Source organism: Callospermophilus lateralis, chromosome 12 (genome assembly GCF_048772815.1).
Source record: "Callospermophilus lateralis isolate mCalLat2 chromosome 12, mCalLat2.hap1, whole genome shotgun sequence".
Taxonomy (NCBI): domain Eukaryota; kingdom Metazoa; phylum Chordata; class Mammalia; order Rodentia; family Sciuridae; genus Callospermophilus; species Callospermophilus lateralis.
In genome coordinates, this window is record NC_135316.1 from 43589666 (window position 1) to 43616810 (window position 27145).

Below are 27145 nucleotides of genomic sequence, written 5' to 3' on the forward strand. Positions count from 1 at the left end.
GATAAAGCATTTTTATATTAAAATTTATAGTATATATTTTGTGGTTTCTGTTGTTGTTTTGCAAATATAGACATAATTTTCTAGACACTTGACAATTTAAGAAACCCATACTCCTCCCAATATAAAAGGTAAAAATAAATGCAGTGAGTAGTCTATTACTTGATTGGATGAGTTTCTTAAATATGTGAATGCCTGCAGACAAGTTTGTTTTTTATGATCTTAGACAGATTTCATTTCTTCATTTGTAAAAATGAGGCAGTGAACCAAAAATGTTCTCTAAGACCCTTGTTACATAAATGTCTTAACTTATGGGGAAAAGGGAGTAAAGAAACTAATGCAAAGTAAGTATTCTAGCTACCTTAAATTTTGTATTTAGAGAGACAAGGTATAAATAAATAAATATACCCATATAATGTTTTATATGTCAGATGAATGTAATTGAATCCAATTATTTTATCCACAGAGTCTCTCTTCCAGCTCCTTTTGGAAATCACTGTTCGGAGTACTGGGATGAATGACAGCACAGGACAGTCCCTGACAGCACTTTCCTGTGCTTGCCTCTTTAGTCTAGTGGCTTCTTGGGGAGAAACAGGAAGGACACTTCAGGCCATCTCTGCTATCCTCACTAACAATGGTAGTCATGCTTGCCAAACTATTCAGGTATTTTATGTTTATAGCTGCTTAGACATTTTATAAGATGCTACATTGCAGTTTTATCTCTGTTCCTGTCAATAGGAATTTTATGATTTTTCTCATTCATTATACAAGAGTTTGATCTTTCCAAGGTTGATATATAAACAATCTATAGTATTTGAGTGAAACTACATGTGTGTTTGACTCTGTAGCATTAGAGATAATAAAATGAGTTTTGGCAAAATTCTTGAATCTAGAACTTAGTTTTGTATAAGCACTATGACCTTATCTTTCTTTGCATTGTCTCTGCCTTCCCCTTATATTTCATCTGGCCCTGAATTTTCAAGCATAGAATTCTTTCATAGTTTTAAATATCTTTTTTATATTGAAAGAAAAAGATGTGCCATCAATCTGCTATATTTTTATTGATTATGATTTGTCATAAGTTGATTTGTTTCTGATTTACTTCAGCTATGCATCTAACATTTTGAACTTTTAATATCTAAGATAAATAAATAAACTTTTCATCATTGTTAGTAGTGGGAAATACAGTCCTCTCTATAGGCAAACTTGATTTAATTCCTTCAGATGGTTCTTAAAATTGAGAAATAAGTTGTAATTTTAAGACCCAGTTATCTGCTTTTCCCAGGCCCCTTGGACAACTGCCACGATGGGCAGAAGAGCTCCCCCAAAACTCTTAGCATTGTTCTTTATTATTTCACCCCTTTCCTTCTGCCACCTTCATTCACAAAACTTTCTTGGCCTGTGTGTTGATCAAGAAAAGTCTTTCATTGGAATGTATAACTCAGTAACATCTCAAATTGTTTGTACACCCAAATGTATATTACCTATTCCAAAAAACTGTTTAAAGTAGGGTAAGGTGGTAATGTACTGCAAGTTGCCTTATTAAAGGCCTCTAAGAAATCCTTTATTTGAGGTATGAACTGTAGATATCAGAGACCTCCTACAGAGAAAACACTATTGCACTTGAGTTTACAAGAAAAAAAAATTAAAAAATAAAAAAAAGGAAAAAAGGAAAAAGAACACCACCATTGAGAGAGGAAACAAATACAGTAGCATCAATCCTTGCAAGTTTTTAAATGTTGAAATTATTTTATATTTAAGAGAAAATATTTAAATTATGACTAAGGAATGAGAATATAAAGAGTAGTCAGGTTGAACTTTTGGAGATGAAAAATAATTACAGGTAGATAATTAAGGGATTGGTTAACTAGTAAATAATACAGTTGAAGATAGAAATAGCAAATTGAAAGATTAAAGAGAAAGAAATTGTCCAGAATGCAGAACAGAAATATAGAGAAAATATGAAAGATGAAATAAGAAATGTGAAGAGAATGAGACAGTTTACTGTATTAATACAATCTGAGCTCCATAAGGCAATGATAAATTTATGGAGATAAAGAACTTGAAATAATGGTCAGCATTTACAGAATTGGTAAAAGACATAGGATCCTAGATTAAAGAAGTCTACTTTGCTTGAAATTTGCTTCTTGTTGATGACCTTTTTGTTTGTACTTTGTATTAGCATGTCATACATGATCATTCTGACTAATTCATTTTCTTGGAAATAATATGTATAAAAAATATCTTTTATTTTGTCTTTTTGTGTTTGGAACATTTTAAAATGTGTTTTTCTTTTTTCTTTTTCTTTTGAATAGGTGCCAACTATACTAAATTCACTACAGAGAAGTGTACAGGCTGTTTTGGTGGGAAAAATTCAAATTCAGGACTGGTTCAGTAATGGCATTAAGAAAGCAGCTTTAATGCACAAGTGGCCATTAAAAGAAATATCTGTTGATGAGGATGACCAGTGTCTACTTCAGAATGACGGATTTTTTCTTTATCTCTTATGCAAGGATGGATTATACAAAATAGGCTCTGGATACAGTGGAACAGTTAGGGTAATGTGATTCTCTACAGTTCTTGATCATAGAGTTATAACTGTACTGAATTGGATTCTGTTTGTTTCTGGCTTCATTTGTAGAGTGCTGTTCTGATTTTAATGTTACATTTGTTCTTTGATAGCTATAACTAAAACATATGCCTTAAATTGCATTCATTCACTTGTATTTGTATTCATTCATTCCATTGATTATTGATTATGAAACTGTAAATAACTAACTTTTGTTATTTTGCAGGGCCATATATATAATTCTACATCCCGCATCAGAAACAGGAGAGAAAAAAAGTCTTGGTTAGGGTATGCTCAGGTAGGAGAATATCCTCTATGAACCAAACTGTCCTCATCTTTTAAAACGTGGAGTTCATACTTGTAAAATCAATTTTTAAAAATCCTCTGTTTAAACAGAAATGGTGTATTTTTAATAATCTGGCTATAACAGTGGTATAGTGTAATGTAAAGAATATTGGCTCAGAATTCATAAGAGGTTTACTTTTAGGTTATGTCCTGCTTCTTAATAATTATGCAACTGGGGGCAATCAGTTAACTCATTTGGTCCTGTGCTGTTTAGCTGTTAAAAGGTAATAAAATATCTTCGTTGCAGTTCTTGCTTAAGTGAGAATCTGAGTAAAAATCAAGGCCTTTTTTATCATTAGCAAATCTGAATTGAGAATGCATATGTGACCTGAGGTCAGATTAAGGCTTCTTGTCATAAACTTTTCCATTCTAAGTCTAGATCCACTGTGCTAGGAACCAGTTTTTGGTCTGCCCAGTGAACAACCAACTGCATAAGGATCATGCAAAGAATCATCCTTTCCTAATGATATGACCCCATTCCCTGACAGAGACAGATGGTTATCTCTCATTAGATCAGCAGTCAGATATATTCTTTTCCTGCCATAGAGAAAAGCAAATTGAAAGATGGACAAAAGGGGCCAGAAATATTAATTTCCCAACTGTACCCTCCTAAGAGATGTTCCCTTATAGAAGGATGAAGAATAAAAATTTCTCTGTAACTCCTGCCTCGCTGAGCTCACAAGATCTATTACCAGCATGAAAAGATAAAAGATACTTGAAGGTGTTTTGAAAACTAAAGAAATTATTATTATTGTTATATTATGAAACACCCTGCCATAGCAACTATTGGGAATATTTTGAAATTAAATTTTACATATCAAATAAACCATTAATTTGATTGTCTTTTAAAAACAACCTGGTTCATATTGTCTCTTCAGATTTTTTATTTGCCAGCCTTCTATGTTTTATCTAGGAAATAAAGCCATGAAAAGTATATTATTATGGCACTGTGCTCAATGGCACACCACTGCATCCAAATATTTTTGAAATAGCAGCCTATATATTTTAGTTATTTTTCCTTAAAATATTTATCAAAGAAACAGTGATCAGGGGCTGGGGTTGTAGCTCAGTGAAAGAGTGCTTGCCTAGCATGTGTGAGGTACTGGGTTCGATTTTCAGCACCACATACAAATAAATAAAATAAAGGTTCATCAACAATTAAAAAAACATTAAAAAAAGAAAAAAGGAAACAGTGATCAATTTCTATTATTTCCATGGCCAGTGAGTGATATAATCATTTTGAAAAAAATGTGCTGTATGGTTCCTGTTTAGTATTTATCTGAAAATATAGCATGTCTTAAAATTGATTCCTTAGAGTTTACGATTCCACCTCTAGTTAAATATACTCATGTTCTTTTATTTTTAATATTTAATATATTTTATAAAACAATACTGGTTGATTCTGCCTTAAAAATTGTAATATTGAGATGGCTGCCTTTTTGTGCTGAAGTTGGTAATGAAAAATATTTTAACACAGGAACATTTTCTGTTACCAGGGTTATTTATTATATAGAGATGTGAATAACCACAGCATGACAGCCATAAGAATAAGCCCTGAAACACTGGAACAAGATGGTACTGTGATGTTACCAGGTATGCTTTAACTAGTCATTTTTTTCTTCACAAATGACTTTAAGAAATATGCATGTTAGGCTGTTTAGATGGGTAAAGGTTGATTAGCAAGGAATTGTGTTTGCTTACAAATGGGTTTAAAATTTTTTGACATGAAAAATGTTTTATAGTCTACAAAGTTAATGCGTATGAGAACAGTACATATCAGAAATATAGTAATAATGAGGCTCAACATTTGTCTTTAATTTTTTGCGTGTGTTGCTTAATCCCTTATCCTTACCCCAACAAAATTTTTTCAGCTGCTGAATTAGTGGGATGATATTATTTTATCACTCTTAATAAAATTGCATCTTTTTCACATGGCCCAGTACTAAGAACATTTTACTTATTTTTGCTTTAATTATAGTGCATTTGGGTTTTTCTTTAAATCTATCATTTAACATTATTTTTTTAGAATATTTTTTTAGTTTTCAATCAGTCTTATTTATTTATTTATATGTGTTGCTGAGGATCAAACCTAGGCCTCACACATGCCAGGCAAGTGCTTTACCACCGAGCCACAACTCCAATATTATTATTTTAATTATTGTTTTCTTTTTTTACCAGGGATTGAACTCAGGGGTACTTTACTACTGAACCCCATCCCCAGTATATTTTTATTTTGAGACAGAGTCTCACTAAGGTGCTTAGGGCCTTGCTAAGTTGCTGAGGCTACTTTGGAATTTATGATCCTCCTGTCTCAGTCTTCTGAGTTGCTGGGATTATAGGTGTGTACCACCACACCCGAATAATATTATTACTTTTAAGAGTGCTCTAATGAGGCAATTTGGACATAATTTATCTTATTTTTGTATGTATGTGTGTGTGTGTGTGTGTGTGTGTATATATATATAAAAATATAAAAATTTTTTTTTTCCATCACTCAAATCATTGCTGTCTAAATTCTGTGGCAGTAGGTGTCAGGTTTTGGGAAACATTGGGCAAATGCATAAAGTATTTTTCATTGTAAGGTCTTTGAATTTGCTTATACCTTTTATACTTTCTAAAGTTGTTTACATTAAAATCTTAAAATTTAAGATTTAATGTGTTTTTAATGTATTTAATTTGTCTGTAATTTTATGGCAAGCAGCAGTATTATTTCTGGGCACTTGACCATCTGAAAATGAGACCTACTTCTAAAGAAAACATTGAGAAGGATAATTGCTCCCAGACTTTTTGTTAATTTTTAAAATATTCTTACATTTTCATTAGACATTTATTTGAAATTTCCTAACTGTGGATTTCCAAATTAGTGTACAGATATATATAGTGTTAAAGCAAAGGAAACATTTCATGTCCATTTCATAGTTAGGACAGCTTTGGAAAACAGAAGATTTAACAATAGTTTTACAGAGGCAACCCCATCCCTTTTCATTATAAGTCCTGGACCACATCTTTTGACTTACTAATAGTAATAACAGTAATTCCAAAAAATATTTTTAATAATGACATGCATATTCACCCTAATATATTAAAATAATCATATTTATGGTATAAAAATCATATTAGCATGATACATACTTATAAAAATGTGATCATATGCTACATGTTACTTTTTAATTATCACTTTCACTTAATATTTGGAATATATTTCCAGCCATTAAGTAATCTTTACAATATCATTTTAATATTGCAAAATATATTCTGTTGATAAATATGTTAGAATGGGAGCTTTCCATTTTTTTTTTCTATATAAATTACACTGTAATGAGCATCCCTGTCACTCTGACAAGGCATTTTTAGGATAATGGTCATAGAAGAAAAATTCTCAACTGACAAATGCTGCTCCCCCAAACAGATGGATACATGTATAATGAACTTAGTTTTACTGTGCTCACTTACGGAAATTGTAACTAAGAGGACAATTTGAAATTATTTACCTAGAGCTGTTTTGTTTATTCAGACATAATACAAAATGACTTGTTAATGTCTTTATTTGGTTTAAATTTCTCTGCATCATTTAACATAAAAAAACGCAACTTTTAACAATACAAGCGTGGCTTTCTGTGTTTCATAAATATGTGCTGTATTCATGATGAAGAATGAATCAAACATTGGGAGGATAGTCCCAATATTGTGTGTCTTCCGAGCTTACAGATGTTCCTTGATATATTCCTGAAGATTCTGTCTTATTATATTACACGATGCATGAAGAAAGGATAAAGAGAAAATCTTGGAATCACATGGCAGGAAGACTCAGCCTTCAAGCCTGAAGAAGACATTGTTTGTCATTTTTCTCATTTCTTTGAGCTGGACTGCATGTTCTTCAATAGTACCTTTTGCTTATTTATGTAGGGACAACTCTGCTCTGTAGCTTTCTCAAGAGGAGCAGAAGTGAATTGCTGGGTTTTAGGTAGTAATGAATACCATGTTTAAAATTGACATAAAGCAAGTAATTCTTTGATCTTTATGTTGCAACTTGTCTTACAGCCTAATTTATAGAAAAAATATTCAAACATTTATGGATGAACTTCAAACTTATATTCCCCCCAGATTGTCATTTTGTTCTTTATATCTTGCCTTACCTTTCAGATTATGTCCTCATGTCATATGTTTTCTGTGTCTGGTGACAGGTTGCCTCAGATCATGAGGCTTTTTGCTACACTTCTTGCGCCGCTTCACTCCTCAAGCCTGCATTTATCTGAAATTATAATGAGTTTTTCTTCTTTGCTTTTTAGTTTAAAAATCTTACTGCTTAAAGCTTGAGAAGCATCTTTCTTGCGCCTCTTTGTATTCTGTACAGTGGACTAGGAACTCTTTCTTTCGATTTCTCCTCTCTTTGATTACCAAGTCTCTTGGGCTACCAGTGGGCCTTGTCTCCCAGTTTCTATTTCCAGTTTGTGATCACTGAATTCTCTATTTGGTAAGGGTGCCTGTGTTTTGCATATTTATAATAAGGAAGTATGCTAGTATGAAGCTCCTGGGCAAAGATATAGAGTAATCCAGTTTATTTGAGTGGGCTTCATTACTGAATTCCAAAAATCAGAATTTTATGTTTTGTTGATTCAGGTGGAACTAGAAATGAAATATTACTTTTTTGGCATTGTGATTTATGGAGAGATTCATCCTAGTTCTCTGCAATTATTTTGGAAAATGTGTGTGCTTTTATACTTGCTTGCTGAACATTTGTTTTTCCAAAAGGATACAATTCATACTTAAGATACTGATTTTGCTTGTAGATTTGTGTTATTTAGAGGCAATCACTAACACTTGTTCCAGTGGTCCTTCTGTAATACTGGTATCCCTTGTTACCTTTGAGTTTGTGCTTTGTTTGGATGAAAGTACGTGGTGTACTGCTCTACAGATATCTATACAGTATTGACAAAATATGGTATGCTAGTCAAAAGATTTTTTACCATTTATGACAAAAAGAAATAAATGAGCATGAACTTGTCTCTGAAAAATGAATGTTGCCGTTTGCACTTCTAATCCCACTGGCTTGAGAGGATAAGACAGGAGTATCACGAGTTCAAAGCCAGCCTCAGCAAAAGCGAGGCTCTAAGCAACTCAGTGAGACCTGTCTCTAAATAAAATACAAAATAGGACTAGGGATGTGGCTCAGTGGTTGAGTGCCCCTGAGTTCAACCCCTGGTACCCTCCCTCACAAAAATTAAAAAATAACGAAGAATGTTAAAAAGTTTAGACCATTCTAAAACCTAAATGTGCTGGAAATGAATTATTAAGTGGGAAATGTTCAATTAGTTATGAATATCATATGTTTTATAAAGCAAATGATATCTGTAGTTGGGCACCATAGACCTCAAATACAGAAGCTTTAGGTCTGTCTGTATTTTTCTGTGACACTAATGACTCTGATGTATGTCTGAGGGTAGAGTATTGCCTACATTGCATGTGATTTTATTGAAATGATTGAAACCAACATTGTAGTTTGTTCATTGTGTTGCATGTTTGCTGTCAGACTATATCTAATACTAATTCATTTTGAAATTTGGTGGGCTCTCAGGTCCTTGATTATGGAAGATTTATAGATGTAGGCACAAAATGTGATAAGTATTACTAGCAAATTATTTAGTTTCTGCTAATTTGTAATTCTTTATTAAAAAGCAGTCTCCTTTTGAGTTTAAGCCTGTCCTTATTGCGTGGAAAACTCTCATTCTATCTTCAACAGAAGAGTAAAGTTATTTTGTGAGTTGTTCATTTATATTTATGTTGTAATATAATTAATTTTTCTTCCTTTTGCACAGATTGCCACACTGAAGGTCAAAATATTTTATTCACTGATGGAGAATATATTAATCAGATAGCTGCCTCAAGGGATGTAAGTGTTTTGAATCATGAGTAGCTGGTATAAATGGAATACCTTTCTCTTATTAAATTATTTGTTTTTATTAGATAAATACAGGGCTTTAAAGACAGATTTATGCAATGTAATATTCTGGGTGTTTTATTTCTTTTAGGATGGCTTTGTTGTCAGAATATTTGCCACAAGCACTGAACCTGTTCTCCAACAAGAATTGCAACTTAAACTGGCCAGAAAATGCTTGCATGCCTGTGGTATTTCATTATTTGATCTGGAAAAGGACTTGCATATTATAAGTAAGATGGAAAAACTAAGTTTCACCCCCATATTTAATAGCTATTTTATGTCTATTACTATAAAACACAGTTTTGAGTTAATATGTAGAAGTAACCTGGAAATATAACCTTTAAATAGAGTGTAATATTGGAAGACTATGTTAAGCAAGTGACTACTACTAATACTTTTCCATTATTATTTTGAATGGAGGAAAAGAAAATAAACTTAACATGTAATAAGAATTATGGATGGACACTGGTGGACATCAGTGGTAGTTTGTATAGTATTTTTCAATTATTTTGAGAACTTTTTTTGTGAATGTTACTATAGTAGCATACATAGCTCTCTCATTTGAACTTGTGATTTTTATTTGAGCAGATTTTCAAGATATCCATAGAATGATCCAATAGATCATTAAAAATATTAATTTACCAAATTAATCAGTAAGCTTCATCTGGATACAGAAATACAACCAGAGTTTATTTCTTTGACTTACTATACTTGCTCTTGGAATGTGGAAGTAATTGGAATCACTAGTTCCTACCAGGGTCTTGATTTTTGTTTTCCATGCCATTTGAGTTTTAATAGTGATGTTCTTTAACTTATGGGATTCTCTGTAAGGCTCACCTTTTTTAATGTTGCCTCCCAAAACTTCATAAACTTGACATTAGTGCTTTATCTTTCATATCCTAATTATGTGGTGTTTTTGTAATTCTTCCATAGGAAAATATATTGAATTGGAGTTTAAAAAGCCATACAAGAGGTTTTATGACTGGATAAAATCATAAAGTGCTATATATGAAGCTATAATTAAATATTCTTAGTTTTAAAATTTGAAATGTGCATAAGGATACACATTCAAATTTATGGAGAAGCTACATAAAATGTTCTGTAGAAAAAAGCATGGGTCAGAGAATCTGAAATACTAAATTCAAATATTTTCAAGGTGTCACTAAAGCTCAAATGACTATCTAGATGAATCGCCCCACATTTTATAATTGTTTATTTAAAAACTGGGCAGTAAAATGAGAATTTATACCCCATTTGAATCAATTGTATGATATGTCAAGATCATTGTATTGTCTTGAGCAACTAATAAAAAAAAAAACACCACACACTCTAGTTAAAAAAGGAGGAAAAAAATAAAATAAAAACTGGGCATTATAATTTTAAGAATTGAACTAGATAAGTTTCATAAGCTCCCAAATGCCTAGTACCTAAAAGATGCTTAATTAAAATTTATTCGTTTATACCTTGATTCAAGGAATATTATTGACATTGAAATTTTTATTTTTTTTTTTATGTATATTAAAAAATTTGACAACAGTTTAGAATATGTTAAGATTATGATAAATTTATCTTTTCTTGGAGTGGTATTATCTATTACCATTAAATTTTTTAAAAATTAAGGCATGTCATGTTTTCTCATCTTTCCTTTGAATGGTGTTAATTGAATTAACCTAAAGTACTTTAAAGAGTACATGGTGTACTTGGAATTATTCATATTAAAAATGCAGTAGTATTTATTAGTCTTGTGGTATCGTAGGTACAGGATTTGATGAGGAGTCAGCAGTCCTTGGTGCAGGACGAGAGTTTGCACTAATGAAAACAGCAAATGGAAAGGTAAAGTACTCTTTTTAGTAAAAATTAACTTTCTCTACGAGAATGTATACAATTTGTTGATTAGTGTATATAACTTTTTTTTTTTAAAACAAAATCATCTTTGTTTTTTATGTGCTAAAAATTTAATTCATGTTGAAAATAGCATTGTGAAGCAATGGTGATATTTAAGATCCTAAAAATATTAACCTCATAAAATGTTAAATTGTTACAACTGTTTAATTTTAATTATGAAACGGTGTAACTTTTGAGTTGTGGTGAATTTGTATTTTGTGTTTATTTTGATGATTGAGAAACTCATATAAGTTTCTGTAAATGTGAAGAAATGTACTGAGTATAAGTTGGGGGGAAGTTGAGTAATATAAAAAATAGTTTGGGTCGTTAGTATTTTTATTTTTCAATAAAATACTGAAGCTTTTTTATTTTCTCATTTGAAACCTGGTATGCTATTCCAAAAGGCACTATAAATCCCTGTTTTTTTCTTCTTCTAATATACAAGATATATTACACTGGCAAATACCAGAGTCTTGGAATCAAACAAGGTGGTCCTTCAGCAGGAAAATGGGTTGAATTACCAATTACAAAATCTCCAAAGATTGTGCACTTCTCAGTTGGACACGATGGCTCTCATGCCCTTTTAGTTGCAGAAGACGGAAGCATATTCTTTACAGGATCTGCTAGTAAAGGAGAAGATGGAGAGTCAAGTAAGTTGACAGATCAACTGAGCATTTAGTAAACATAATGTGGAATTTATTAACATAAAATTTAACAATTTGAGTAACACCTCACCAAGTTATAGATAATTTTACATTGAAGCATATTCAGTAAATAGTGTACTGTACATTAAAAAACATGATTGCTGATTTCAGTCTAGTGCTGATATCGATGAATTTTTATGCCTTATGGATACATGAATGTTCCCTGCAGTATATGCTAATTTTGTTGCATCAGTTGGTGTTATTTTTAAAACTTACTTATTCCAATAGAACATTTTTAGAAAGCTGAAAACTTTGGAAGGAATATATATTCAGAATGAAGGTGAATCTTATGCAAGCTCGTATAATAGTGTTGATTATGCATTACTGATGTTTTTATTAGTGCATTATAACTATATCAAATAGGTTTGTTTTGACATATTCATAAATTTGTATGACATAATTTGCTGTATTCCAGTCCCTAATACTTCTCCCTCTCCTTTCCCCCTTTCTCTCTCATCCCTTTTCTCTACTGGTCTTCTATTTTTTTTTAATGTTTCTTTTTTAATTGTAAGTAGACACAATACCTTTATTTTTTTTTATTTTTATGTGGTGCTGAGGATTGAACCCAGTGCCCCATACATGCCAGGCAGAACTCTGCTGCCGAGCCGCAACCCAGCCCCTGGTCTTGTGTTAATTCATTATTTTTTTAAATTGGCACATTATAGTTATACATAAAAGTGAAACTGGTTGTAATGTATCAATACATGCACATAGCATAATTGGTTCATTTTCATTCTGCATTGCTGTACTTTCCCCTTCCCTTCCTCCCCCCAGCCCCAGACTCCCTTTCCTCAGTTCAACTTTCCTCTCTTCTATTTTCATGAGATTCCCCCTTTTTTAAAAAATTATTTTTCTCTAGTATCTGCATATGAGAGAGAATATTCAAGTCTTCGACTTTTTGAGTCTGGCTTATTTCACTTAGCACAGTGTTTCACAGTTCTATCCATTTACCAGCAAATGACATAATTTCATTTCTTTTTGTAGCTGAGTAAAATTTCATTGTGTGTACACCACATTTTCTTTATCCATTCATCTGTTGACCAGGGATTACTATTTTTAGTGTTCTTTCTCTGATAGCTATCACTCAGCAAGGAAAAAATGTATAATCTCTTACATTTTCTATTCTTCTATTTAGAGTCTTGAGGAAAGGTGTTTTTTTTTGTGACTTCTCTTTTGTACATTGGAGTTACAACTTAAAAGGATGAGGTTTTAAGTCAACACATATGTAAAAATCATGTGAAAATAAAAGTTACATTGGAAAAATTGCTTAATATAGCTATAATTTTGTTGCATATTACCGTCTCTCAGAAACTTCAACATAGCCAGTTTTTCTTTTAATATTTGGAAAATATTTTCTTTCTTTTCTTGAGGTTAAGTAGTTACTGTACATATGTAGATGGATTTTGTCATATAAAAATGTAATGATATTTATAGATTATTATAGAATGGAGTTGATAATGTAAAAGCTAAAGCAGAAATTAGGCACCCCTGAAGTTTGGTGGAAAAGTGGTATTACTCATTGGGAATTTCCATGTGTTACAAAGAAGGAAGATCTGACAGTGATAGCTTAAATATTAATTGACCAGATGAAGCTGGCAAGTTGACTCATTTTAATTAACATGCTAGAGAACCCAGACCTTTTTGAAAATAAATAAAGTATATCATAACTGCATATAATATGCTCTATTTTGGGGGCGTTGGGTACAAACTGCTGTTATTATTGTTTCTATATAGATGCCTTAAATAATTTTATTACTATTTTTTAAGCTAAGAGCAGACGACAATCAAAACCTTATAAACCTAAAAAGATAATTAAAATGGAAGGAAAGATTGTGGTGTATACAGCTTGCAATAATGGAAGTAGTTCTGTTATATCTAAAGATGGAGAACTGTACATGTTTGGAAAAGATGCCATTTATTCTGATAGTTCAAGTAAGTAATAAAAGAACTTAAAAATCATTTAACTTTTATACAAAGAAGGTCCAATCCTAGTCATTAAGTGTTATGAAGATATGTTTAGAAAATTTACATTTATAGCATGCTTTCTCTACATTTTTACATTTTATTTTAAATGTTTCATTTGGAAAGAAATTTTCCTTTGTCACTAGAAACTGTCCCTAATTTCATGAAGAGGTAGTCATAGAGCTTGTGAGTGACACTTTACTTTAGTTGTTCTGTGAGCAAAGCTTTCCCAGACTCAGTTGCTCATGTGCTAGGACCCTTGGGCAATGGTAGTATCCTGAAGGAAATGACTTTCATAACAAAGCAAATTGATGAGTGAATTATTTATCTCTCAGCTAGGTCATGAAGGTGAGATTTTTTTTTCTCTGTTCCTCTAGTATTATATTCCTAACCCAGTACAGTGTCTGGCACATGGTAGGGTCTCAAGAATTACTTGTCAAGTGACTGGATAACTGATAAACAAAACATTAAAAAGTGGGTGGGAAGGATAGAATTAGCTAAATAGTTTTATAATTGTAAACTCTAGTCTCTAAAACTCTTTGTATTTGACTGTTCTTCCTAGCAATTAAGAATTAGTATAAAGTCATCCACTTAAGAGGATTTTATGCAAGATATATATGTAAAGCCTTTGAATTTTTTTTTGTAATAAGGAAACTGGAATTAATAAGTTTATTATTAGAAGTTTAAGTGATTATTTTATGCTGGAAAAATGGTACACATAGAACAATTATAGCAATTATTAGGTTGAGTTGTACTTAGGTGGTATGAGCTGGCTTAATATGGTAATATGTAGATTTAAAGTTGGCTTCAACTGTTAGTGAATCAGACTTTTGGTTTAGTACGTGTGAAGTTTAAAAATAATGTTCAAGCAACAGTTGTTACTTGCTAAAATCCTCTTGGCTAGGACTGGTGGAAAATATTCATTTAGTCAGCATAGATCACTGATGTGGTCCCTTCCTGCCCTCTGAGAATCTGAGAAACAATTGGATAAGAAATTCAAGGGATATGGTTTAATGGTTATGGACATGGGCTCTGATGCCGGTACCAACATGTTTATTGTTTAACAGTTTACTTAACCTTGCAGGGTTTTAGTTTTTCTTTTCCCTTTTCTTTTGGCCTTTAAAAGGGGACTAATGATAGTACCTGCTTCATATAGTTGTTACCAAAAATGTAGGCGTCGATACTTGAAAATTGTAGGAATTGAAGTGCTTTTCACAGAGCCTAAAACACGTAAGGTCTCAAAATGTGTCAGCTAGTACTGTTAAAAGAAGTACTTCTGTTAAATCTATATGGCACATATCTTTTTCAAGTATAATAAATACTGAAAGTAGGAATTTTTTGAGGTGAACTACATTAAAAGGCAAAACTAGTGTAAAAGAAAAGGAAGGCCAACTTGTGGAAGCTTATATCAGAGTTCCTAGTGTAGAATAATTTTCCTAGCATGTGGTACAAGATAGGTAATATTTGCAATTTAAATAAATAATTTTTAAACATTATTTTTATTTTAAAGTACATTAGAAAAATATTTAATAGTCTGAATTTTATTGATATTACTACTTTATGAACTACTTTAGACATACTTCTGTCAAAGGTGATATAAAAATACTAAATAGATAATGTGGGTGGCACTTGGATGTGACAAATATAATAAAACTAATTTGTGAATAAGGGAAATTTAAGAAATAGATTGTAGAAATTTAAGAAGTAGATTGTAGAAGAAAGTATTATAGATGGAAAAGAACTGAAAACTACTGCTTTAGAAAATCTTACAGGTTTCTATAAAATCAGTGTCATTACAGTGGCAAGTGTTTTACTTTGTTTTATGGAGGCAGAACAAAACAGGCAAGGTAACTGATTTACAGGTTTCTTAGTGCCTGTACCAGAAAGTTTGAGAACTGTTGACTCTTCTAAGTACTGTTGAGGTATTGGTATGTGGAGCAGGCATTCGGGAGGAAAGTTGAGATAAAGTTAGATAACGTAAAGATTTGTCCCAAGTCTGAATTTTAAGATACATTGAAATGACATTACAAAATAAATTAATTTAATGATACCCTCCTACTCTCTTGGTCAATCATTTTCCATTGTTGTGAATTATTTTGCCCAGAGATAAAGAGTTCTACATTGAAGTAGTTCTTTTACTAGGAATAGAAGGGCTTTTTTTTTTTTTTTTTTAAAGTTGTTTTTACCAAATTTGTATCTTTTCTATAGGTTTGGTGACGGATTTGAAGGGCCATTTTGTAGTTCAGGTAGCTATGGGCAAAGCTCACACATGTGTTTTAATGAAGAATGGAGAAGTTTGGACATTTGGTGTAAATAATAAAGGACAGTGTGGACGAGATACTGGTGCCATGAGCCAAGGAGGCAAAGGTAGGTATTTAATTTTTGAATATTAAAATTTGTGTTGCCTTTTTGTCAGTTTTTCAGGACATACTGAAGAAACTCACTCTTTTTCAGAATGATTTTGATTTCTTACTATGAATTAGGAAATAAATTTCTTATTTATTTGATAAGTTATTGCAAAGAAGTATATCACTGAAAAATTGAATTAATATGTAATTTCTGGGCAAATGAACTGGCTTACTAAATGGTTTCTAAAATTCTCCATAAATTTGATTGTCTGTCTATAATTTGGCATTTTGATGATGAAATTGTTTTGGAAAAGTGAATTTCCTAAACTCTTTGTTATTAGCTTTTTTTATGTCATGTCTTCAGTTTTAACTATTTTTTGGCAGGAGTTTCTCTGGCAAATTTCTCCTATTTAACAGCATGTGTGATCTGTAATTTAATCTTTTCTTGACAACTAAGAATGATTTTTATGAATATTTGATCTTTTGTCAAGATAAAGCTAACTTGTAGATGGCAACTTGATCACAGTATTCTTTGTATCAACCCTTAAGACTTCTTAAGGAAAGGAGGAATTTTCCCTTTGGTTGCCCTGCTGTTATGGTCTTTGTGAAAGAGAGTGTGTGTGTGTGTGTGTGTGCTTGTGTTTAAAATACATCAGTTTTTTTTAAAGGATGGTCTGTTAGAAGTATACTAATTTTAAAAAAGAAATGGGTTATTTCACAATGGAAATATTTTATCTTTTTGCTAAACTGGTGAACCATAGTTTTGGATAATACTACTAGGTCAAAGAAGAGAATCAGTTTTCTATTATATGATATAAATATATACACAAATTGTTTTATGAGAGTTGCTGAGCTGAACAATTATTTTCTGAAACTTGTGAACATTGGCATAAATTATCATTGATGTTCTGGATTCATAGGGTAAGTTCTATAATAATCAAAATGAAATTAAAATATTTTTCCTCAGTAGGAATCCCACCCACTGTCTTAGTGAATTAGAAAGCAGATAAGTAAAGTATGACACATAAAATAAATGTGGATTGCAAAATCAAAAATTTTAAAATAGGGAAAGTACAGAAGGTAATATTGAAATATAAAAAATTTTTTTACCTATGACTATATTGTCATTTTTTAGTGGAAAATTACAGATAAAATTCAAATGCTCTGTATTCCCTTTCAAGGCTTATTATTATATTCTGTTTCTCTCTAGAACTCACCACTGTTATGACACTGATAAGTAGGCTTTCAGACATTATCTCATTTCTCAGCCTGTTCATAGATTAGATGTGGCAAAGTCAAAACCAGCTAAGTATATTATGAGTTTATTTCTTGATTGTAAACCTGTATTGAGTGGTAGGTCTGTTAGGTGCTTATTACTGGTATAAGAAATATAAGAGCCGTGACACATGCCTATAATCCCAGTGGCTCAGGAGACTAGGGCAGGAGAATCTTAAGTTCAAGGCCAGCCTCCATAACTTAGCCAGACCCTAAGCAACTCAACCCTATCTCTAAATAAAATACAGAAAAGAGCTGAGGATGTATCTCAGTGGTTAAGCACTCTGGGTTCAATTCCCAGTACAAAAAGAAAGAAGATAATAATATTGACTAAGAATAAAGAAGTTCAAGTAAGTAAAACGCTTGCCTTTGAAGGTCTAAATCCAGTGGGAAAGGGAAACATAAATATAATTACTTGATTTGCACAGATTTGCTCTTCTGTACTATGTGTTCCTTCATAACCTTATCAGAGTTGTGTTTTTATACTTGTTTGGTTATTTGAAAATATCTTTCTCACTAGATGTTAACTATCATAGTCTTTAGTGCCTCTAGTAAAGATATAGTGAACTATATTCTGATGTCTTATTTGCTCACTACCATTTTTTATATAGCTTTCCAAGCTAAAAATGGATTTTATAATTGTAAAGGGTTATAAAAATGTGGCATATATTAATATTTCCCACGAAGTCTAGATTATTTATTATCCAGCCCTTTATGAAAAGCTTGCTAACACTTCCATATGGAATCATTGGAGTGTATTTGACATTCAATTTAAAAAAGATATAGTTGAATGAATTATAATACAATTTAAAAAGTTGCAGTTGAGGTATAAATGGGTTTTGAGAATAGTGACTGACTCCCTGGAAAAGGTAGTAAGTGCTTTCTTAGGAAATGATTTCTGAGCAGAATTCTTTTTTTTTAATATTTATTTTTTAGTTGTAGTTGGACACAATACCTTTATTTTATTTATTTATTTTTATGTGGTGCTGAGGATTGAACCCAGGAACTCGCATGTGCTAGGCAAGCACTCTACCACTGAGCTACAACCCCAGCCCCTTAGCAGAATTCTTGAAGACTAAAAAATTCTCTGCTAGGTAAGATAAGGAGAAGCATCTTATAAATATGGAAGGGTATAGCATCTTATAAATATGTCCCCAAGGAACTCAGGAATCAGAGGCACTAGATATTTTTGGAAGGAGGGAGAGAAAGTATTTGTGCAAGGTAGAAGGAGCAAGAATGAAGCCCTCAGCATGTGAAAAGACTCAAGATGTTTGAAAAGCAATTGGAATGTAATTCACATGGGAGAAATGAGGTTGAAGAAAATTGGGAGCCATATTGTGATTGTTTCTTGCTGAGGAATTTTGTTCTTTTGAAGACCTTGAAGGACATTGAAATTTTGTACATTGGGAAGTCAGACATATTTAAATATGTATTTTATGACAGTGGGAGGGTGTTCTAGAGTGGGGTGATCTTGGCTTAGTGCAATTAGGTTTTCTTAGATCTGTTGAATGAAGGTGTTGGTAGTGAGGACAGAAAAGAGGGACAAAGTCAAGAGAAGATTTAAAAGTATGATTGATAGTGAAGAGATGTATTTGACAATAGTCTTTCCTGCATCCTTTTACAGAAAGGAAATGGGCAGAGAATTAGCAAATTCTAAATTAAAATTTATTTTTATTACACTTATATTTTAGCAATCCTTTGTATAATCACTTGGATAGCATTGTGTTATATAGTTTTTAAATTGGGAAATATTATATTCAGTTTTAGAGATGGTCATAATCCATATAAAACTTATAAATTGATCTGTCAAATAGGGTTTGGAGTTGAAAATATGGCAACAGCAATGGATGAAGACCTGGAAGAAGAACTAGATGAAAAAGATGAGAAATCCATGATGTGCCCTCCAGGCATGCATAAGTGGAAGCTGGAGCAGTGCATGGTATGCACTGTGTGTGGAGACTGTACGGGTTATGGAGCCAGCTGTGTTAGCAGTGGGCGTCCAGACAGAGTTCCTGGAGGGTAAGATGAGGATTCCTACTGCAGAAAACATTTCTTTCAAATGACTATAGAGTATATTTACTGTGTTGTTTCTTAAAGACACATTAATATATAATTATGATTCTCATACTTGTTTTTTATTATGACAATTTATAATTTGGTGTTATCTTTAATTTTGTCTTTCATTTGACTCATTTAAACCATTTTTAAATTAATACATTATAGTCATATAATATTGGGATTCATTTTGACATAATTATACAAGCATGGGATATAATTTGCTCTAGTTTAATCCCCAGTACTCTTTAGATTTAGTGGGATTGCTGGATTATATTATCAGTTTATTTTTGATCTTTTGAGGGACCACCGTTTTGTTTTCCATAGCTTGTACCAATTTACATTCCTAATAGTACACAAGTACTCTAGTTTCTCCACATCCTTACCAACACTTGTTATTTTCTAATTTTTCTCTTTTTGATTAGTAGCCATCCTGAATGGGTATGCATTGGTTCCTTATTATAGTTTTAACTTGACCTTTTCTAATAATTACTGATATTAAACATCTTTCACTTGCTTCTTGGCCATTTATAAATATTTAGAGAAATATATTCAAGTCTTTTGCCTGTTTTTGAATTCAGTTGCTTATTTTGTGTTGAGTTTTAAAAGTTCTCCATATATTCTGCATATTAATTCCTTGTCAGAGATACAATTTACAAATAAATTGTGTCTGTAGGTTGCCTTTTTACTCTGTTGATATTGCTTTTTGTTACACAAAAGTTTTAATTTTCATGAAGTTCAGTTTGTCTATTTTGTTGTTGCCTATATCTTTGGTATTATAGCTAAGAAATCATTATCAAATCCATGCTGTGAAGTGTTTGCCTGATAATTTCTTCTAAGAGTTTTTATATGTTTAGGTCTTCCATTTAGGTCTTTGATACTTCTTGTGTTCATTTTTCATATGGTGTTAGGTAAAGATCCAGTTTCATTTTTATGTATATGGATATCCAGTTTTCCCACACCATTTGTTGAAAAGACTGTCCTTTCTCCATTTAATAACTTTTCATTCTTGTTAAAAATTCATTTGAGAGTATATGTGAGGGTTTATTTTTGGGCTCTCTGTTCTTCCTTTGGTCTGTGAAGTTCTCTTATGCCAGCATCACACTTTTGATTGATTACTGTTGCCTTGTAGTAAGTTTTGAAATTAGGATGTATGAGTAATTTGTTGTTCTTTGTCAATATTTTTTTACCATATAGGGTCCCTAGGAATTCTGTATGAATTTTAGGATATATTTTTCTCTATTATCTTTTGAAGATGATAGGAATTACATTGAATCTGCAGATAGATTTGGGTAGTATATCTATTTTAGCAATATTAAAGTTTTTTAGTACTTGAACATGGGATGTGTTTCCATTTGTTTCTGTCTTTAATGTCTTATAGCTGTGTTTTGTAGTTTTTATTGTACAAATCTTTCACTTTAAGTTCATTACAAAGTATTTTATTCTTTTTGATGTTATTATAATTGGAATTTTTGTTGTAATTTTCTTTACAAATTGTTCATTGTCAGTATTAAGAAGTGCAGGTGAGGCCTGGGGTTGTGGCTCAGTGGTAAAAGAGTGCTCGCCTAGCACATGCAGGGCTCTGGGTTCGATCCTTAGCACCACATAAAAATAAATAAATAGAGGTATTGTGTCCAACTACAACTAAAAAATAAATATTAAAAAAAAAGTACAAGTGAGTTTTGTGTGTTGAGTGCTGATTTTGTTCTTTAGAGCTTTCTGTGTATGAGATCATACTATTTTTGAACAGAGGTAATTTTACTTCTTCCAAATTTGGATGCCTTTTATTTTTTATTCTTACCTAATTGTTCTGGCTAGCTTTCCAATACAACATTGAATGGAAGTGGTGAAACTGAGTATCCATGTCTGTTCGAGATCTTAGAGGAAAAGCAATTTTTCACCATTGAGTATGATGCTCATTGTATGTTTTTCATATATGGCTTTTATTTTGTTGAGGTAGTTCCATGTATTCCTAGTATTTTGAATATTTTTTTAAATTATAAAATATTGAATTAGATTTATCTAATACTTTTTCTGTATTGATTGAGATAATCATGTGGGTTTTTCCCCCTTTATTCTGTTAATGTGAAATATTACATTGATTTTCTTATGTTGTATTTTGGGAATGAATTGTCTTTGTCATGGAATGTTCCTTTTAATATGATGCTGAATTTATTTTGTTAGTATATTGTTGAGTATTTTTGCATCAATGTTTATGAAGTATATTGGTTTGTGTTTTTTATTTTTAATTTCCTTGTTGTGTCTTTGAATTTGGTATCATGGCACTCCTGGCCTGATAGAATAAGTAAGTGTTCTTTCCTCTTGAGTTTTTTGGAAAAGTTTGAAAAGGAATTAGTTTTATAAACACTATTTTAAAAATAATGTCCTTGGACAATTCAATAGGGCATATTATTTTATAACAATTTTTTTTAAAAAAATTATTTTTTAGTTGTAGTTGGACACAATACCTTTATTTTATTCTTGCCTTATTTTGTTATAAACATATGTCATATAGTTCACAAGACCTCCAAGAAGGTCTTAGAATTCACAGTATTAATATGAAACAAAGAAGTAGAAAAAGAACAGATAATTGGACACAGTAAGCAGAGAGAATGGCAGATGATGGCATATAAAGAAGAGGGGGAACACTTACATATGAAGCTGATAAGCTGGGCTTACTCACTGATAGCTGCCATCACCTTCCTTAACTTACCTGGTAGGTAGCAGTGTTATTTGCTTACTAGCCAATGACCCACCCAGGCCACTTAATACAAAAGCTGCTACTGTTTTACTAACTGAGAAAACTTGTAAAAGAATGTTTTTTTGAATAGTGACTTTAACAATGGCAGACTCTTTTTTTCTTCTTTTGAAAATAAAAATGCCTGTTAGGAGTTTAATAAACTCTTATTTATAGTTTTTAGTTTTAAAAATGTATTATTAATTTTGGGGAATATTGAGGATTGAACTCAGAGGTATCTTACCACCAAGCTACATCATCCCTAGCTCTTTTATTTTTATTTATTTATTTTTAGACAGGACCTTGCTAAGTTGCTGAGACAGGCCTTATTGCAATCTTATTGAGTCTTTGGGATTATAAGCATGCACCACTGCACCTGGCTAAACTCTTATTTTAAATTATTTACTTGTTCATTCCTTTTCTTTAAAATTAACTTCATCTCAGAAACATGGAAAATAAGTTAGAAAAGAATTTTAAGGAGCCACCACGCCTGTAATCCCAGTGGCTTCTGAGGCTGAGACAGGAGGATCTTGAGTTCAAAACCAGCCTCAGCAAGAGTGAGGTACTAAGTGACTCGGTGAGACCCTGAGATTCTAAATAAAATGCAAAATAGAACTGGGTTGAATGCCCGTGAGTTCAATTCGTGGTATCAAAAAAACAAACAAAAGAAAGAAAAGAATTTTAAGGAAAGATTAAAGGATTTCAGTTAACCCTGTTTTATTGTTCTTTGTCTATTTTTAAATAGGATCTGTGGTTGTGGTTCTGGAGAATCTGGCTGTGCTGTGTGTGGATGTTGCAAGGCTTGTGCAAGAGAGTTGGATGGTCAAGAGGCAAGACAAAGAGGGATTCTTGATGCAGTAAAAGAAATGATACCTTTAGATCTTCTTTTAGGTAACTTGATTTATTATACTGAACATCTTTTTCTCTACTCGATAATTCAGATATTTTAAATAAATTCTATTAGATACATGCTTAAAAATTAGAGTAATAGTTAATGAATGCAGTATTGCTCTTTTGGTAACTGACATTATGAAATTAAGTGATGAGATTCTTTTTCCCTTTTTTTGCTAAGAATTCTTACAGTAAAACTAACTTGTTTTAGATCATGTTTTTGTTAGCTTTTACTTTCTTGAGTTTTATATAGTCTGTTTTAGCTGTTATACAACATGTATTGTTGTTGTTGTTGTTATTATTATTATTATTATTATTGTTTTGATCAATCATCTAGCTGTCCCAGTACCTGGGGTTAACATTGAAGAACACCTACAGTTACGACAAGAAGAAAAACGGCAGCGTGTAATCAGAAGACATAGATTAGAAGAAGGAAGAGGTAAGATGTTGCCACAGAGGAAAAAAAGTAGGAAAACTTTATTGCACTATACTAAGACCACTGAGAAATTTAGAAAATTGTATGATTTGGTAAGAAATCACTAAAATTAGTAACATTCTGATAACTCATGAAAATATTCAGGGTATTTATAATTGTGCTAATAACATAGATTAATTTAGTAGGGCGTTTTATGGAATAAGTCAACAATTAAGAAATTTTACCATCTGCCGTGTATCAGTAACTACTACTGATGGTAATTTTTTAAAAAGAACAAATTCTGAGAATATGTCTTTGACCCAGATTTTGCACTTACATATTTGACCATGATACAAAATTCATATTGATCTAGTCTTTTCCTTTCTGTTTTTTTAGTCATTCATGATCTTTTCCATTTGGGCATAATTGATGCTTCATATTAGTCCAGTTCAAAATTGTGCTTTTTTGTCTTTTTAGAAAAAAACAAGAATAAGTTGAAAAATCTTCAGGTTTTATGTATGAAGATATGTTTATTCTTTTTTTTTCTTCATTGTTTATAACCATTTCTTGACCCCAAAATATATTTAATATGTTTATACTTAACTTGGTATTTAAAGATACATCCTCCAAAAGGAAGAGGTAAATATATTTTTAAAGTATTGTTGTATATAGATTTTTTTTGTAGGATTAAGACAAATTGTTTCAGAGAACTGTTATTTTATTTCTCTGTTGGGCAAAAATTAGAAATATTTATTGATAGTGCATATTAAATTCTTATTAGAAGTGGCATGGTATTTGATACATGAAATAAAGCTGTTACCATTTAGCCATCATTAAACATTTTTTCTAGCTGTTTTTTAATGAAAAATGGAATAAGTAATAAAGTATATAGTATACCTTATGAATTCTATTTTTAATAAATTTAAATTGTGCAACATGCTTGGAACATGCAGATTGTTCTTTATAGCGTTTGATAAATCACATTGCTTAATTATTACAGTGAATATTTGCTATTAAGTTTGGCTTTGTTTACATAGTCATTTCCTTTAAAATATTTTTATGAGATTAATATATATGCTGTTATTACTTATAATATGTAAGTATGTGGGAAAATGGCACCTTAAATATTACTTAGAAAATAGCACATAATTTACGTTTTGAGTCTTTACCACATATGATAATTATGACGTCATTCCTTTTATGATACTGTTTGCATAAGGCTATCAATAAATCTCTTTACTACCAGTTTTTCCTTTTCTTTGGGAATATTAGGTTGAATCATATCAGTTGACCTACAAAACCCAGCAATTTCTTACATTTCAACAAAAATATAGTAAATCCTTATGATGGTATTAAATTATTTGGTAGATGCTATACATCTTGTTACTCTTTTTTCCTCGCTTTTAAAAAGGTAGTCTTCTCTAGTTGTAGTCAATTTCAACATTAGAAGTAAAGAAATATTGAATTATACATTGGTATATCAACAAAATTTAGTGATTGCAGATATTTATTGTAAAAGGTATCATAGACCTTTAAAACGTTAATTATGAACTCTGTGCACTTTCAAAAACTGTTCCACTCATTAAATATTTAAACAGATTAATTTTTTGTATATGAATCTACAAATACAGGCGTAGGTTATGGACATTTGGTGTATATTTGGTAACAAATTGATTTTTCTCTGCAGTCCTATTATATGAAAACACTTAAATATAAACACTTCATTCAGATTATTGGTGCACAAAAATTTTTTCATATCTTTATATTTTGGTTGATCTCTTTCTTACACATGCCACCCTTTTATGCTTGTTTAAACAGAATTATTGTATTGTAAATGTCTTTTCTTTTCTTTTCTTTTTTGAGAGAGAAAGAGAGAGAATTTTATTATTTATTTTTTAGTTTTCAGCGGACACAACATCTTTGTTTGTATGTGGTGCTGAGGATCGAACCCAGGCCACATGCATGCCAGGCGAGCGCACTACTGCTTGAGCCACATCCCCAGCCTGTAAATGTCTTTTCTTGATGAGTTGAAATCTTCATTATGTACCTCAATTATGTCAGTTCTGCCTTAACTGCATGGATTTGGGACCTTAAATGTATTTATTTGGAACCATTCCCTCCTGTTGCATAGTCACCAGAGTCATCACAGAATCATGCAAAGGCATTCCAATGTGTGTGTTTCACTTAACACAGCACGGTGCAGGGTGACACTTGCTTATATATAAAAATACTTTTATGTAAGAATTCCAACTGTATATCTATTTTTAAAACATCAAACTTCAAGAACTGGTACTCAATGATTTTGGACATGCTATGTTATATGTGAAGTAAATAAAAAAGTGTTCAGATACAGCAGTTTAAAAAATCTTCATATTCCTTTTAGCATTACATTAATTTTATAAGAAAACAATTTTTGTAAGAAAACTTCAAATGTTCACAGATTACATGTACATCCATACACACACACGTGTGTGTGTGTGTAGTGTTTTTTCCTGAGAAGTGAGTTTATAAGTGATTTTTATTTTATTCTAAGATTTGAGGCCTGGGGATATAGCTCAATTTGTGGAGTGCTTTCATGCACAAGACCCTGGGTTCAATCCCTAGGACCAAACACACACACACAAAACGATACCTAAAATTTCTTTTTCTGAATATTCTTTCACAAGCAAATTACTTTATAAACAGATTAAAAGTTATGTTTTAAAATGTAAGCCTTTCCTTCTTGTGAAATACAGATCAGTTTTAAGGCATGCACACTTTTTTTTTTTTTTAAATGTCTTTATTTTGTTGGATGCAGGAATCCCTTCCAAGTACTATTTTCTAATTTAGGGCAGTAGTTCTCAAAGTGGTTTAACAGGGATCAGGATCACTTGGGCTCTTGTTAGAAATATCAGTTCTCAGGCTCCACCCTAGATCTACTGAATCTAAGACTTGGAAAATAGGGCCCAGAAAATTGTGCTTTAACCAGGTGACTCTCATGGTTCCAAAAGTATGAAAACTAGGACTCAAGGTCAGTGTTGTTCTCAGTTTTTCCCTTTGACCTTTTGTATCAAAATCCTTGGGCCTAATAGATCAAATTCTAAGTCTGTAGTCCTGGAAACAGATTTCAGATATACACACAGTGTTCTAGGCTCTTCTCTGGCATGTGCTGTCGAAGCTTGTTAGTCTTAGTTTGTCATTATGAAAAAACAGAAATGTCAAATTTTTAAGGTTCCAGCTGCCACAAATAATTATTTTTTGTTTTCCTGTGCTCTGAGATTAACAGTTAGTAAAATATTAGTAATTGTGTTTATTAGTAAATTGGCTCTTACCTGTGTTAACATTTCTGTTACTGTTGTAATGTAATCAGAATTTGATTACATTTTACTTGTTTGTTTCATTGTGTTTATCAAGTCTGTGTGCTGTTTTAAAGTTGATAAGCATTTTAGGACCCCTAGCTCTTCAATAAAAGCCTTGCTTAGTCTGCCTCAGGTCTATTGATATAATTTAGCTACTGTTTATGACACAGGTCTATTATAATAGGATGTGCTATTGAAACCCAAACAACAATGTTATTACTACTCTTTGATACATTTAGAACTTTGTCTTTAATTTAAGTTTTTGGCACTATTAATCTTCCAGATGACATATTTTTCTGAAATCTTTTAGGGGGCTGGAGTTGTAGCTCAGTGGTAGAGCGCTTGCCTAGCACATATGAGGCGCTGGGTTCAAACCTCAGCACCACATACATATATAAATAAATAAAGTAAAGGTATTGTGTCCATCTGCAACAACAAGAAAAGTCTTTTTAGGTATCACTAGTATTCATTTACACATTTTAGTTCTTTAGTGTTCGTGATAATTTTCAGCTTTTTAGATTACATGGAGTTGATTGGCATATCAGTTCTCTGGTAACTCTGTAATTATAGTGCTTCTTCCTTGGAATTCTTAAGTAGAATTCTCTAAGCTATCAGAACTAATGGAAGATTGTATAAATGGTCTTATCTGTATATTCCTTTTCAGCATTCTGTTGAAAGGAAAACTAA

At 31.7% G+C, this 27145-nt stretch overlaps 1 protein-coding gene across 5 annotated transcripts in view; it reads left to right on the plus strand.

Moving 5' to 3' along the window:
• Mycbp2 (MYC binding protein 2) overlaps positions 1-27145 on the plus strand; it is a 290494-nt gene that overhangs the window by 66843 nt on the left and 196506 nt on the right. For all 5 annotated transcript variants that reach the window (XM_076872632.2, XM_076872633.2, XM_076872636.2 and 2 more), the window contains exons 5-17: positions 464-660; positions 2313-2555; positions 2793-2864; positions 4408-4504; positions 8728-8801; positions 8941-9079; positions 10606-10682; positions 11179-11383; positions 13205-13369; positions 15608-15766; positions 18837-19041; positions 22560-22705; positions 23043-23144. In XM_076872632.2, the coding sequence (XP_076728747.2) occupies positions 464-660; positions 2313-2555; positions 2793-2864; positions 4408-4504; positions 8728-8801; positions 8941-9079; positions 10606-10682; positions 11179-11383; positions 13205-13369; positions 15608-15766; positions 18837-19041; positions 22560-22705; positions 23043-23144 (1881 nt within the window). The remainder of the gene's footprint in view (positions 1-463; positions 661-2312; positions 2556-2792; positions 2865-4407; positions 4505-8727; positions 8802-8940; positions 9080-10605; positions 10683-11178; positions 11384-13204; positions 13370-15607; positions 15767-18836; positions 19042-22559; positions 22706-23042; positions 23145-27145) is intronic.